Genomic DNA, 13,864 nt, shown 5'->3' with positions numbered 1-13,864 from the left:
TCACATATGAAAAGCATACAGTGCACACACTAAGGTCCATGCCTGAATAAACAGATAAATCTGACCTGACATGTTTACACTCACCCCCAGAAGTTGAGATGCATTACTCCCAATGCCCTTATGTCCTGTGTATCTGTTTCATGGTGTCCCTGCCAACATCTAGGGTGGGGGTAAGGGGACAGGGAGTGAATAGGTCAGGAGCAGCCCACATAGGTCAGGAACGGCCCACGCAGGAATCGTAGGTGCTCACCCTCCTGAATAATGATGAGAGAGGAGGCAGGAACATCTGAAGTTGCATAAATTCGTGGAGAGCATGGTGAGCATAAATGGTCCTGCTGGAGTGTAAAGTGACGATGTCCAGACGATGACCATGGAAGCCAGTGTCCTGCTCTTTCTCACTCTCCTCCTGGGCTTTGTAGTGCTCCTGCTCAGAGGCCACCCAAAGGCTCATGGCCACCTCCCACCAGGACCCCGTCCTCTGCCCTTCTTGGGGAACCTCCTGCAGATGGACAGAAGAGGCTTCCTCAACTCCTTCATGCGGGTGAGACTTCCATGGGGCCTTGGGTTGGGCTTCCCCTGCTTATGTCTATGGAGATCTCTCATCAGCAAGAGCAAGGGACTCCTTCAGGCCTCGGTTCAGGTGGGAAGTTCCCTGAGTGTCAGGTGAGATGCTGCTTGGTGCTGGATGGTGCTCAGATTGACAGGCTCGTCCTCACTATGCTGGAATCCTGTGGAGCACTCTGCTTGGAGTGTGAAAGGTGTCAAGTTGGTGAGGTGTAAACGTTTAGAATTTCACTCCAAGGTGTCTGTCCTAGAAAGTAAATAAAAAATTTAGAGGCGTCAACAACAGGTTTTGCTCCATTCAACAAAAGAGAGAGCAAAGATTAGTTTGAGGTGTTCAGGGACAAAGGGGAGAGGCAGGCAGGGCAGGAGGAGGGGTGAGTAGGGAGTGCTTATCACTTTCTTCCAGCAGCTAGCATTGTATTCTCCAGACTTTGCATTGGTGCTCCACACTTGGGATTTAATTCTTAATTACTACTTGCTCATTAATAATTAATCTGCATTTGCATCCTTGCCCCTACCTCCCAGGAGGGAGCTGAAGCAGTGGCTGTAAGTCCCACCCCTCTGTCTCTCCTGTCATTGTGGAGATCTTCCTCTTGAACCTTGTATTGATAACCTCCTGGCTTTTTAAAAAAATTATTTATTTATTATTTCTTTTTTACTTCACATGCATTGGTGTTCTACTTTTATGTATGTCTGTGTGAAGGTGTTGGATCCTTTGGAACTCGAGTTAGAGACAGTTGTGAGCTGCTATGTGGGTGCTAGAATTGAACTCAGGACCTCAGGAAGAACAGTCAGTGCTCTTAACCTCTGAGCCATCTCTCCAACAAGAACTGCATGTCCAGTAGCAGAGTAAAGGCATAACAGAGATTACTACAAACTTGCCCTAAACTTGAAAGTTTAAGTCTTATACCCAATATTTCTAAGAAGAGAAGACAATTACTGTGACAGTCTAATCTTTAACATCATCAAAGACCTGAGAAGAAAGATAACAATACTAGGGTATGCAGGAATTGCAGGTGAGCGACTTCCAACAGGTACCAGCGAAGACAGAAACAGCAGAGTACCTGGACAGTCACCCAAAGTCTCACAGCAGCATAGGGGCAACCAGCCTTGGCTAAGGCCTAGAGTGTCTGACTGACCAACACAGAAGCAGGGAAGTTGAAAGACTGTCTTGCCCTGCCTTGGCAGGGTTCAGCAGTCTTCTAAGTTTATCTCCTCCAAGCACAGTAGGACAGCATGTCCAAAGTCAGCAGTCCGGGTGGGGACAGTTTTTTGCCCAAGAGGCCAGTAGCTGAAGAGAGAATGAACTCCAGAAGGAGTGACATCAGCACCCATCATACTCTCAGAATAGCTTGGTGCAGTCAGGAGCAATTGTGTCTCATGTCAACGGAGACCTAATATTAAAACCTTTAAGTGCCATATTCTTCAGTTCTCTGAAGTGTTTGAAGATCAAATATCTGTGTCTGACTAACCTCATAGGTATAAGAAACATGGGTAAACACTTTTTCAGCATCTAGTGAGATGATCATGTGGTTTTTCTTTCTCAGTCTGTTTATATGGTGGATTACATTGATATATTTTCATATGTTGAACCATCCTTGCATCCCTGGGATGAAGCCTACTTGATCATGGTGGATAATTTCTCTGATGTGTTCTTGAATTCGATTTGCCAGTATTTTATTGAGTATTTTTGCATCAATGTTCATGAGGGATATTAGTCTGTAGTTCTCTTTCTTAGTTGTGCCTTTGTGTGGCTTGTGTACCAAGGTTATTAAAGCCTCATAAAAGAAGTTTGGCAATGACCCTTCTGCTTCTATTGTGTGGAATACTTTGAGGAGAATTGGTATTAGCTGTTCCTTGAATTTCTGGTAGGACTCTGCACTGAAGTCATCTGGCTTTCTATACCTTGAAAATGATTTCTTTTAATTTTCTGTGTAAAAGTGTTTTGCCTGCATACATGCATGCAAAGATATTGTCACCATTATTTTTAAATTAGACCAGTGTTGTTCCTTTTAAACCATGTTATTTGTGTCTCAGTCACGGTTCTGTTGCTGTGAAGAGACATCATGAGCAAGGCAACTCTTATAAGAAAGCATTCAGTTGGGGCTTGATTATAGTCTCCTATGTTTAGTTCATTATTGTCATGTTAGGAACATGACAGCAGGCACGTCGGGTACTGGAACAGTAGCTGACAGCCACACCCTGTTCCTTAGGCAGAGAGAGAAACTCTGGGCTTATCATGGGCTTTTGCAATCTGAAAGCCCATCCCCGGTGACACAATCCGCCAACAAGGCCCCGCCTCAAAATCCTTCTAATCTTTTCAAATAGTACCAATCTCTGCTGACCAAGCCTTCAAATGCATGAACCTATGTGAGTCAATCTTATCCAAACCTCCACACTCAGTGCCATCTGTCCCCCTGGCAGGATCACACCCTTCCTGAAGCAAGAACCATCACTTCATGGTGGTTGCTAACCAGTGCTATTCCCTTTGAGCCTCCCAGCAGAAGCATGTTCTTTGATATGGGAATGGAGCCTAATTTCCAACAATCTTAACAAAAAACATTAACAGAAATATTTCCTCAGAAGCCTAAACTGCAGCAAGCCTAAACTACAATTATGCCCAAGGTACAAGTGTTTCTTACTGTTTCTAAGAATTCTGATTAGTTTACTACTTATCGCCAAGCCATATTAGAGTCAGCACTGCTTTAGCTAAGCCCTACCTTGTATGGAGAGGTTATATGAAAGTTTCCACCCCACCAGCCTGGTCCCACAACTGCTTCAGCCCCAAATAAGCACACGGGACTTATATTAGTTATGAAAATGTTGGCCATTGACTAGGGCTTCTTATTGCTACCTCTGTCCTAATTACTAATCCATGACTATTAATCTATTTATTTCCACGTGGTCTTATCGGAGAAGGTTCTAGACCACTAACTCCTTTTGCAACTCACATGGTGAGTGTTAAGCTTCTCTGCATAGAAGAGACCAATTTCCTGTTTGTCCCTGCTATATATCCTGTATCTGCCTGGAGACATCACTTCCTGTCTGTCCAATCAGCCAATTGGTGCTTTATTCATTAACCAATAAGGGAAACAAATGTACAGAATGACTTCCCCCATCGCTACCTTGTGCAACTCAGTATTTCCTAAGCAAGTTTGTTTCTGCTGACTCCATTGAAGCTGCAATTCATTACTCTCAGTTTTCCTGTATCACATCTATGTCTTGTTTATTTCTTTGAGACAAGGTTTCATGTAGACCCAGGCTGGCCTCCAGCTCAGCAGCAGTCAGAGATGACCTGGAGTTCCTGGTCCACCTCAATTCCTTGTGCAGAACTCTCTTATAGTGTGAGTCCCACGCTCACAGCCATACTGTAATGTAGTCTTACTCAAGAGCTTCATGGAGGCGGCTTAACCTGAGATTGTTAGGTCCTCAGAAGGGGATTGGTGACCAGGGGAGGGGTTCCTACTCACCAATCAGTGTCTAGGTGTTTTCACAGTGTAACAGCAATGTCTGCGCTGACTAACCAAAGCCCTGCTCCCTTATGCTTGGCAGCTTCGAGAAAAATACGGAGATGTGTTCACAGTGCACCTGGGACCAAGGCCTGTGGTCATACTGTGTGGGACAGAGGCCATAAGGGAGGCTCTGGTGGACCAAGCTGAGGCTTTCTGTGGCCGGGGGACAGTTGAAGTGGTTAAACCTACCTTCAAGGGATATGGTAGGAGTCACAAAGGTTGGAATGTGGGGGAATGGAGAATGGGCACAGAGAGAGGAAAATCCACTAGAAGGGAGGACAAGGGCTGGGGAAGGACCCAGGTTTCTTTGAGCGTCCTCTGTAACTCACCCATGCTTCCCCTACTTTCTTAGGTTTGATCTTTGCCAACGGGGAACGCTGGAAGGCCCTCCGGCGATTCTCTCTGGCCACCATGAGAGACTTTGGGATGGGAAAAAGGAGTGTGGAGGAGAGGATTCAGGAGGAGGCCCAGTGTTTGGTAGAAGAGCTGCGGAAATCCCAGGGTGAGTCCCAGAGAAAGGGCGTTAAGGAAAGTGGTGAAGCAGAAACATAAGTGCACAGTGATGGAAAGAGGTAGAGACACACCGCCAGAGGAAGATACACACCACAACACACACACACACACACACACACACACACACAAATATACACACACCACACACACACACACACACACACACACACAAATATACACACACACACACACACCCACACCACACATACCGCACACAAACACACACACACACACAACACATAGCACACACACACTCACACACACACCACCCCTCCACACACATACCACACACACTCACACACACACAACATACACACACACACACACACATGTGCACACACACACACACACACACACTGGGGAGAGGATGGGGGGAGAGAAATACAGAAAGACAGAGAAAGAGATACGAAGTTGACAGTGTCCAAGAATAACTCAGAGACAAAGACTGAGTGATTTGCATGCTGGCTACATACAGTCAGGGAAATCAATGCCTGGGTTAAGAATAGGTGTCAGTCTGGCATGATGGCACAAGCCTGTCATCCCAATACTCAGGGGGCTGAGACAGGAGGGTCATAAATTCAAAGCTAGTTTGGCTACATCATGAAATCTTGACTCAAAGATAAAAAGTGCTTGACACTATGGTGCAATGGAGGCATGCTGAGCTTGCCCGGCACACACACACTTCCCAGGCTGGTGCCTAACACCACAACGTTGGCATGAAGTAGAGGCAGGAGTTTAGATGCTGAGGTCATCCTTGACTTTATATGGTATACAAGGCCATCTTGATTACATTAAATAGTCTCAAAACATTGTCTATGTCCAAGGTGGCTGCTAGAAGCAGGGGTTTTTTCTTGTGGGTGTCCTGATGGTATTTTACTTTGTGGCAGTCATAAGCACTTCTGAGTACTTATAGAAACTTCTTAACAGGGACACACTAGTGACCAAGTTTGTTTTTGGCACCTCATTCCTCCATGTTGTTGTTTATCCCAAGAATTACCTAAGATTTCTCAGGAGCCTCTGAGATGTCCATGCAGAGCCTGGAAGGGAGCAGAGAGAATCAAGGGACAAAGAAGAAAGAAGGAGAAAGCAGAGTGACAGAGACCAGGAAGCTGAGATGGAGCACGAGGAACCAAACAGAAGAGAAAATACAGGGTCAGGAGAGTCATAGGAGTAGAGCGGGGAAGGAAGTAGTAGCAGGAGGGAGAAGAGAAAGAGACAAAAATGCTGCAAGACATTTATGCAGCAAATCAGAGAGACAGATGAATACTGACAAACTCAAGGGCAAGATCTGCAGAGACACAGGGACGACAGACAAGTGAGACCCAGAGAGAAGGACAACAATGACCCAATACTGCTGGACTGACAACATCCCTCCCACCATGAGAGCCCAAGATGGAACCGAGAATTCAAAGGCACCAAGTGCCGATGGTTCTTGAAGCATCATAGAGTCTAGGATCAGAGAAGGAGCGAGGAAAGACTTCTAAATCCCCACAAGCTACCAGAAGGAGTTAGCTATGTTAGCTCAGAGTCAGAAAGTTGCCCTGGGAGGATGTGCAGGGTTGGGACTAAATTCCACATGCTCTCCACCTTCTCAGCTTCCTGGTATGAATCCTTGTCCCAGTCATGAGTAGCTGTGTTACCTTGGAGAACTTATCTACTGTCTCTGTGTGTCCTAATAGCATTGCATCTCATGTACAATACTGAGAGGACACTATATAAAATGGAGTGTGCAATTTTGAGTGAGGACCTGGTGCATAATATGTGCAAATGAGGTAGCCGGCGTTGCTGTTATTTCAGTAGTGAGTGGTGGTGACGGCTTTACAGAGATGGGACCAATGCCAAACATTCCTTTTGATGCCATGTCTCCTGCATCCTCATCCTCCAGGAGCCCCCCTGGACCCTACGTTCCTCTTCCAGTGCGTCACAGCCAACATCATCTGCTCCATTGTCTTTGGAGAGCGCTTTGACTACAAAGATCGCCAATTCCTGCGCCTGCTGGACCTGTTTTATAAGTGCTTCTCACACATTGGCTCATTCTACACCCAGGTCATTGGATAGGAAGAGAGGAAAATCCACAGCAGAGGAAGATGAGTCTGGTCTGTGGGTGCAGAAGGGAGTGCTCTAGGGCTGGAAGAAACGCAGAGACAATATGGAGAGGCAAGGAGGGTGAGAGCAGGAGTGACAGAAGGATGGGGACATGGATGGAGGAAAAATGGAGAGGCCAGGAGCCTGAGGCCTGGAGGGAAAGAAGGAAGGAGAGTGGTTCTTATGGCAGAGGAACCTGAATGAAGAAATACAGAGACACCTAGACATGAGAAAATGATGACATGGGGACTGTGGTTGTAGCTAAGTGGGCTGAGGACTTGTCTGTTGTGTTTAAATGCCTGGGTTTATCTCTAGCATAAAATAGGGCAGCTATGGTTGGTGCACATTTGTAATCCCAGCACATGTGAGAACAGAGTTCAAGGCTATTTTTGGATAAATATTGAGTTTGAAGACAGTGTAAAAGTCAGGAGACCCTGATTGAAAACAAAAACAAAAACAAAAAATTAATGGGAACACAGGACAATTGCTGGAGACAGATTCAGAGAAACACAGACATCATGTCCTATGTCCATGAGAGAGAAAGGAAAGAACAACAGAAGATTATGAAATGAGAGCAGGAAAACAAAGGGAGGGAAGTGGGGAGGTTAGAAGGAGAGAGCGCGGATCCTCATGAAATATGGTGACCTAGGAACACATCCTGCTTCTTGAGACTGATAGCTCCAGGTGACCTTTGGACCCTTCTTTCCTGTAGGTGTTTGAGCTCTTCTCTGGCTTCCTCAAGTACTTTCCTGGTACCCACAAGCAAATCTCCAGAATCCTGCAGGAAGTCCTTGACTACATTGATCACAATGTGCAGAAGCACAGGGCTACATTGGACCCCAGCAATCCAAGAGACTTCATTGATACCTACCTTCTACGCATGGAAAAGGTAAGTCCTGCATGAGTGAGAGGGGATGAGAGAGTGAGGGCTGAGAATGTGAGCAGAGGAAATGAGGGGCAGAGGATGGGGAGGAGAGACAGGAAATGGAGTGGAGGAGATGCAGAAGCATCTGGAAAATGAAGAATAGAGAAAGGGAGGAGAAGATGAAATAGGGAGAAAGAAGGCTGGGGAAGAAACACAGGACAAGAATAAAAAGAGCAGAACAGTCCACAGAGGAAGAAAGGAACTTGGAGACAAACCATGATAAACTACCAGAGAGCAGAGAGAGAAGACAGAACACACAGAGACCAGGAGACATTATCAGGGACTAAAAAATGCATGTGGTCCATAGAGTGAGACAGAAGGTCAGTGTCCAGGATGTGTGAGCATCTCCCTGCAAGGCTCCAGTCACCCTGACCCTCCTTTCTCTCTCCTGTCTGGAACCAGGAAAAGTCCAACCCATACACAGAGTTCCAACAAAAGAACCTCGTGCTCACCGTGCTGTCTCTCTTCTTTGCTGGCACCGAGACCAGCAGCACCACACTCCGCTATGGCTTCCTGCTCATGCTCAAATACCCCCATGTTGCAGGTGGGACCCGGGAAGCCAGGTGGGGGAGCTTCTAGCTTCCTGTTGGCTGTGGAGCTTTGTGTGGATGAGAGAGACCTGGACCTCTTTCATCTGGAATTCTGAGGGCTTTGATCTACTTCTAAACTAGGGCAGTGCTGTGGGTGGTTTGTGAATTAACCCTCAGCTGATGCGTTTTCCATTTTTCTCTCCAATCATTTAAAGTTTGATCCATCCATCCATCTACCTACCCTTTTATCCACCCACCCATCCATCCATCCACCCATCCACCCATCCTCCCATCCACCCATCCACCCACCCACCCATCCACCCATCCACCCACCCATCCATCCATCCATCCATCCATCCATCCATCCATCCATCCATCCATCCATCCCATCCATCCATCCATCCATCCATCCATCCATCCATCCATCCACCCATCCACCCATCCATCCTTCCACCCATCCACCCATCCATCCACCCATCCACCCACCCATCCATCCACCCATCCATCCACCCTTCCTTCCTTCCTTCCTTCCTTCCTTCCTTCCTTCCTTCCTCCCATCTTTCCATCCGTCTATTCACTCATCTTTCCGTCCATGCATGTCTCACCCACACTTACTCTGTTCATTCCCCCACCTGTCTGTCCACCCACCAACCCACCTGCCGTCCACCATCCCTTCCTTCATTTTCCCAACCATCTGAACATCCATCTATCCAAACACCTGTAACTCAACATCCTTCCATCTATCCACCTATAAACACACTCACACACACACACACTCACACTCCCACACACACACACACACCCTGAATACCCCCCACTTGCCCTTATATCTATCCATTGTCCAGCTGATCTTCAATCACCCAGCCAAACATTTCATTCAATTATTTCAGTTAATCACCTTACTTCTTCCTGTGATCATTAGACTTGAATAAATTATCCATCATTGATTTATTCATAACTCATGCATCCTTCTATCAACAGTGCCATTTCTTAATCTTTTTACTAACTGGCCTTTGATTTCATGTTTCATCTGTTAATCCATTCCTCCATATGAGTATGTGTTGCTTTACAAGTTGAATGCATAATCCAGTTTAGTCTGTTCATTTCATTAACTCGTAAATCTGTCCATTCATTAATTGACTTATCCATTGATTTTCTTATGGATTCATTTTTACGTCCACTCATTGAGAGATTCATCTGCTAACCCACCTACTTCTCTGTTATATTCCTAAGGATACAACTTTGAGTACTTCATATAAAAATCCATATAAAGTTATGGTGCATGTGCAACTGAGAGCATGCGTGCGTGCGTGCGTGCGTGCGTGCGTGCGTGTGTGTGTGTGTGTGTGTGTGCATGTGTATGTGTGTGTATATGCATGTGTGTGTATGTATGTATGCATGTGTGTTTGCATACAGAGACAAACTTGCACAGGTGGAAATTTTACTGCTTTTCTGCCTCACACTTCTACACCAACACGAATACTATGCTGTGTCCCTGTGCACTAGCCCTTTGCTATGTGTTTTTTTTAAAAAGATTTAACAACATTCTGCCTCCATATATGCTTGCACGCCAGAAGAGGGCACCATATCTCATTACAGAGGGTTGTGAGCCACCATGTGGTTATTGGGAATTGAACTCAGGATCTCTGGAAGAGCAGTCATCTCTCCAGCCCTTGCTGTGTGTTTTACTCACTTTTTAAAAAACCATGGCTGAAATTGAAGTTCACTGAGGAGAGATTTAATTTACTTTTACCCATGGGCACAGAGGGACAGTCGCTTACTGATAGGACAGTTGTTTGCACCCACAAGTGTGTAGGGAGAAACTCTGATTAAGAGGTACCACTGTCCATGCCCGCTTGGGGCTGGTCACAGGTACCGCTGACCACGCCCATTTGGCGTGGTCAGAGTGAGGTAAGAAGGGTTTCAGTAGGAGTGAGGCACACACATGGGCTTTTTCTCTCTTTTTCCTGGCTGAGCTCACTAGGAAGAATCTTGTGGCTCTCCCCTGTTGCAGTACAAACCTGGTCACTGGCTCCCTTGCGTGCCTACTATTCCTTAATAAACTACCTGTTATAATCTATTTCTGACTCCACTTTGTAAACCTCATTGCAAGTGCAATGCGTCTCCTTGTTGGACTCTTTCCTGGGTTGCTGGCTCCTAGAATAAAGCATCACTGCTACAAAGCTGGCAGAGTAGATCCACTGTTCCCCTCTTCCGTGCAGAGAAACTACAAAAGGAGGTCGATCAGGTGATCGGCTCACACCGCCTACCAACCCTTGACGACCGCACCAAAATGCCATACACTGATGCCGTCATCCACGAGATTCAGAGATTTTCAGATCTTGTCCCTATTGGTGTGCCACACAAAGTCACCAAAGACACTTTGTTCCGCGGGTACCTGCTCCCCAAGGTGAGACCGGCTGCCATTCCACATCTCTACTCCATGAGCCTCCTGCCTTCTCCTCCATCCTAGTACCAGCCTGTTCTTGATTTCCCAGTTTTCCTGGTGTCTGATTGATGGATTGACTGTCTGCATATGTCAGTCAGGAATGTTGACACCTTTGTATCTCGTAATGTCTCCTAGGACACTGAAGTCTACCCCATCCTGAGCTCAGCTCTCCATGACCCACAGCACTTTGAACAACCAGACACCTTCAATCCTGACCACTTCCTGGATGCCAATGGGGCACTGAAGAAAAATGAAGCTTTTATGCCCTTCTCTATAGGTGAGACTCACCTGTGCTTCCTCTCCCTGACACTAGAGGGCAGGCTCTTCCTCCAGGACACAGACAGGACTAGGTCCACGTTTCCTGAGTCTATCCCAGCTGCTCTGCCTCAACCATCCCATTGACCCTGGCTACAGCCCCACTAGGGGACTCTTGACCTAAAGGAGAATCCTGGCCTGGAGGACTTTGGGGAGGTATTTAAAGTCCTCTAAACCTGAGCACATCATTTTCTTAGGAAACAGCAGCAAGAACAACAGACATAGTGGCACACAAGAAAATGACCAAACAAGCAGGCAAAAGAATATTAGAGCCAAAGAGATAGGATTGATGTCTGAGTCTCCAGCTCTAGGTTGGGGACATTGTGTTGAGAGTGAGATGTGTCACTGAAAGCTGCTTTGGAAAAATCTGTGTCACAAAACCAGTTCTAGAAGAACCGTCTCAGAGAGCTACACCATAGATTTCTGAGCTCATGTAAGCTATCTTCTGTAAATCGGATTCCCAGGGGATAGTGTTCTTTCCCTATGAACCCATGCACAGGACAATTTCTCAGCCCCTGGAGGGCACAGGCGTTGCTGGAAAATCCCTCCTTCCCCTAGAGGCCTGAGGCTTCCAGTTGCAGATTAAGAATCCCTGAGGTACAGGGCAGGTGGTGGAGCCTCTGCCTGGGCTTTCAGGCTCCCATTTCTGTGAGGTGACAACCCAACAGGGGCTCCTTACACCCCCGAGAATCCAGAGGGTGCCACAGATCCCTTATCAGACGCCGCTGTCCATCTCAAGTGTAGGAACTATTGAGTTTGTGAACTTTTGGGTCTCAAGCTGAACAAGGAGGGGTTGAGGGGAGAGTGTGGGTGGGGAGCAGAGGGAGGGAGAGGAGAGGCAGAAGGATGCTCACACAGTGCTCCTTCTGTGTGGTCCAGGCTGTTCTGAATGCTCAGTCTCCCAAGAGTGGCACTAACAGCTGTGCCTCCATGTCTGGCTCATAAGGACCCTAAACACCATCCAGTTGTTAATCTAGGAGTTTTCTAAGCAGTACCTTCACCCTCAGGGCAGCCCGATGAGATGGGTACCAATCCCCTCACGTGAGAAAGGAGGGACACTAAAGATGTTGCTCTATACACGTGGACACCTGCACACTTGGTTCCTACTCTAAGTGAGATCTTACAGATCTGGAACAAAGGACTCTGATAATCCAACAAAAGCCAGAAATCTGTCAGAAGTAACCATGAGACATCCACCAACAAACAGGCACACATGTTACAATTAATTTAATCCTCTTGTATGTGGTTGTATACATATCCATGTGGGCTATGGTGTGTGTTTATGTCAGAGGAAAGACTGTGGGTGTTGGTTCTCTCCTTGCAGCATGTGGGGTTCAGGGGTTCAAGCTCATGTCCTCAGGATTGATGGCAGGCTCCTTTCTATGTTAAGACATTGGTGCTGGCTCTTGAACTACTTCTTTTAGATTTTGGTAATCTCTTAACGCTGTCACTTGAATTGCAGGTTTAGGCTGAAAACTTTTTATTCATTGCAATGAATCTGGGTTTAGGGATGGGGCAGTCTGTAGGTTTTATACTGCCCTGGGTCACATGGCTCATCCTGGGGCTCACATGGCTCATCCTCTGTGCCCACAGGAAAGCGCATTTGTCCTGGAGAAGGCATCGCCCGCAACGAATTGTTCCTTTTCTTCACCACCATCCTCCAGAACTTCTCCTTGTCCAGTCCCGTGGATCCTAAGGACATTGACCTCAGTCCCAAGGAGAGTGGCTTTGCCAAATTGCCTCCAATATACAAGATCTGCTTCTTGTCCCGATGACTGGGCTGAGGTGGCCAGGTGTCTCTACTCCTGTTATAATGACCCCGCCCATGTCTCTGCCTGTGAGAGACCTGATGGGAACCAGGCCCTAGATCTGTCCTCACCCCTTCCACCTTACTGCAGCTTCTCAGTGCTCCCAGGTGTGTTGTTCTTCCCTGTGAATGGTACTGGTGCACCATGGAGTCATCTAATGGGCTCTGAATATGGTCTGAATTCTGCATATTCTGACTTGCCTAATATGTATAGTTCACATAAATGGAATCATGTGGTCTGTGACTTTTGGGGTCTGGTATCTTTTACTTAAACAGTATTATCTAGGTTCCTGTGCTTTGCAGCCCACAGTCACATACCTTCAAGTGCTCTCATCATGGACTTATCAGCAAAAACACAATTACGTTGTTTCATGTGTTGTGCCAGCAGAAGGTATGGTCCCGATTTAGGGTGGGTCTTCCTGCTTCTAATATTCTGGTAAGAAATCCCTCACAGAGTGTCCAGCAGCCTGGGTTTTAGTTGGTGCCAGATACAGTCAAGTTAACACTCAAGAGCGGCCATCACAGTGCCCAGTCCATGGTCTCTCGACTATTCTTACATGTGACCTCTTGATGGCAGGTACCTAAGGTTCTTTTCAGAAGGGCTTCTTGCTGCAAACTCCATCCCATCCATGCCAGGGTTGTGAAGGGATACCCTGTTGATTTGTTTCCTGCTCTGCTGTGAGAACCTGGAACAGCAGGTTGTGATACCAGAGATTAACATAGTGGAAGATTAACCAATAAGATCACAAACAACTCAATAAAGTGACAGCAGCCATTTTGGTTACCTGCTCCCTTTTGTCAACCCTCTACCCTCCTGGCCTCTTGGGCTAGCTTCCCCTTCTCTCCTCTCCCTTCTGGTCACATGGCCCAGCTCATTCTGGACTGTCCCAGATGTCCCTGCCTCTGGCTGTGCTCTCTCTTTTATCTACAATAAACTTTTTCTGCCACCATATCTAGGAGCCATTGTGTTCTTTCCTTTTTTTGTGTCTTTCATTCATCTGCTACTGAAACCTGGACCATTCTCATCCCTCCCTTATTTATTTATTTATTTATTTATTTACTTATTTATTTACTTTTTCATTTAGTTATGATTTATAATCAACATTGGACAGGTTGCCCAAGCTCATAGGTGCACCAATCCTGAGACTGTTGCTATGCAACTAG

At 46.5% G+C, this 13,864-nt stretch overlaps 1 protein-coding gene across 1 annotated transcript; it reads left to right on the top strand.

The window, feature by feature from the left end:
- The first annotated feature begins 370 nt into the window (after positions 1 to 370).
- LOC100762876 (cytochrome P450 2B1) lies at positions 371 to 12,668 on the top strand. Its single transcript, XM_027430402.2, has 9 exons — positions 371 to 541; positions 4,117 to 4,279; positions 4,429 to 4,578; positions 6,475 to 6,635; positions 7,387 to 7,563; positions 8,002 to 8,143; positions 10,352 to 10,539; positions 10,714 to 10,855; positions 12,487 to 12,668. Exons 1-9 carry the CDS (start codon positions 371 to 373, stop codon positions 12,666 to 12,668), a joined length of 1,476 nt encoding a protein of 491 aa, XP_027286203.2.
- Positions 12,669 to 13,864: the final 1,196 nt, after the last annotated feature.

This window comes from Cricetulus griseus, chromosome 9 (genome assembly GCF_003668045.3).
Source record: "Cricetulus griseus strain 17A/GY chromosome 9, alternate assembly CriGri-PICRH-1.0, whole genome shotgun sequence".
Lineage (NCBI taxonomy): Eukaryota > Metazoa > Chordata > Mammalia > Rodentia > Cricetidae > Cricetulus > Cricetulus griseus.
This window is presented reverse-complemented; position numbering and strand designations above follow the sequence as displayed.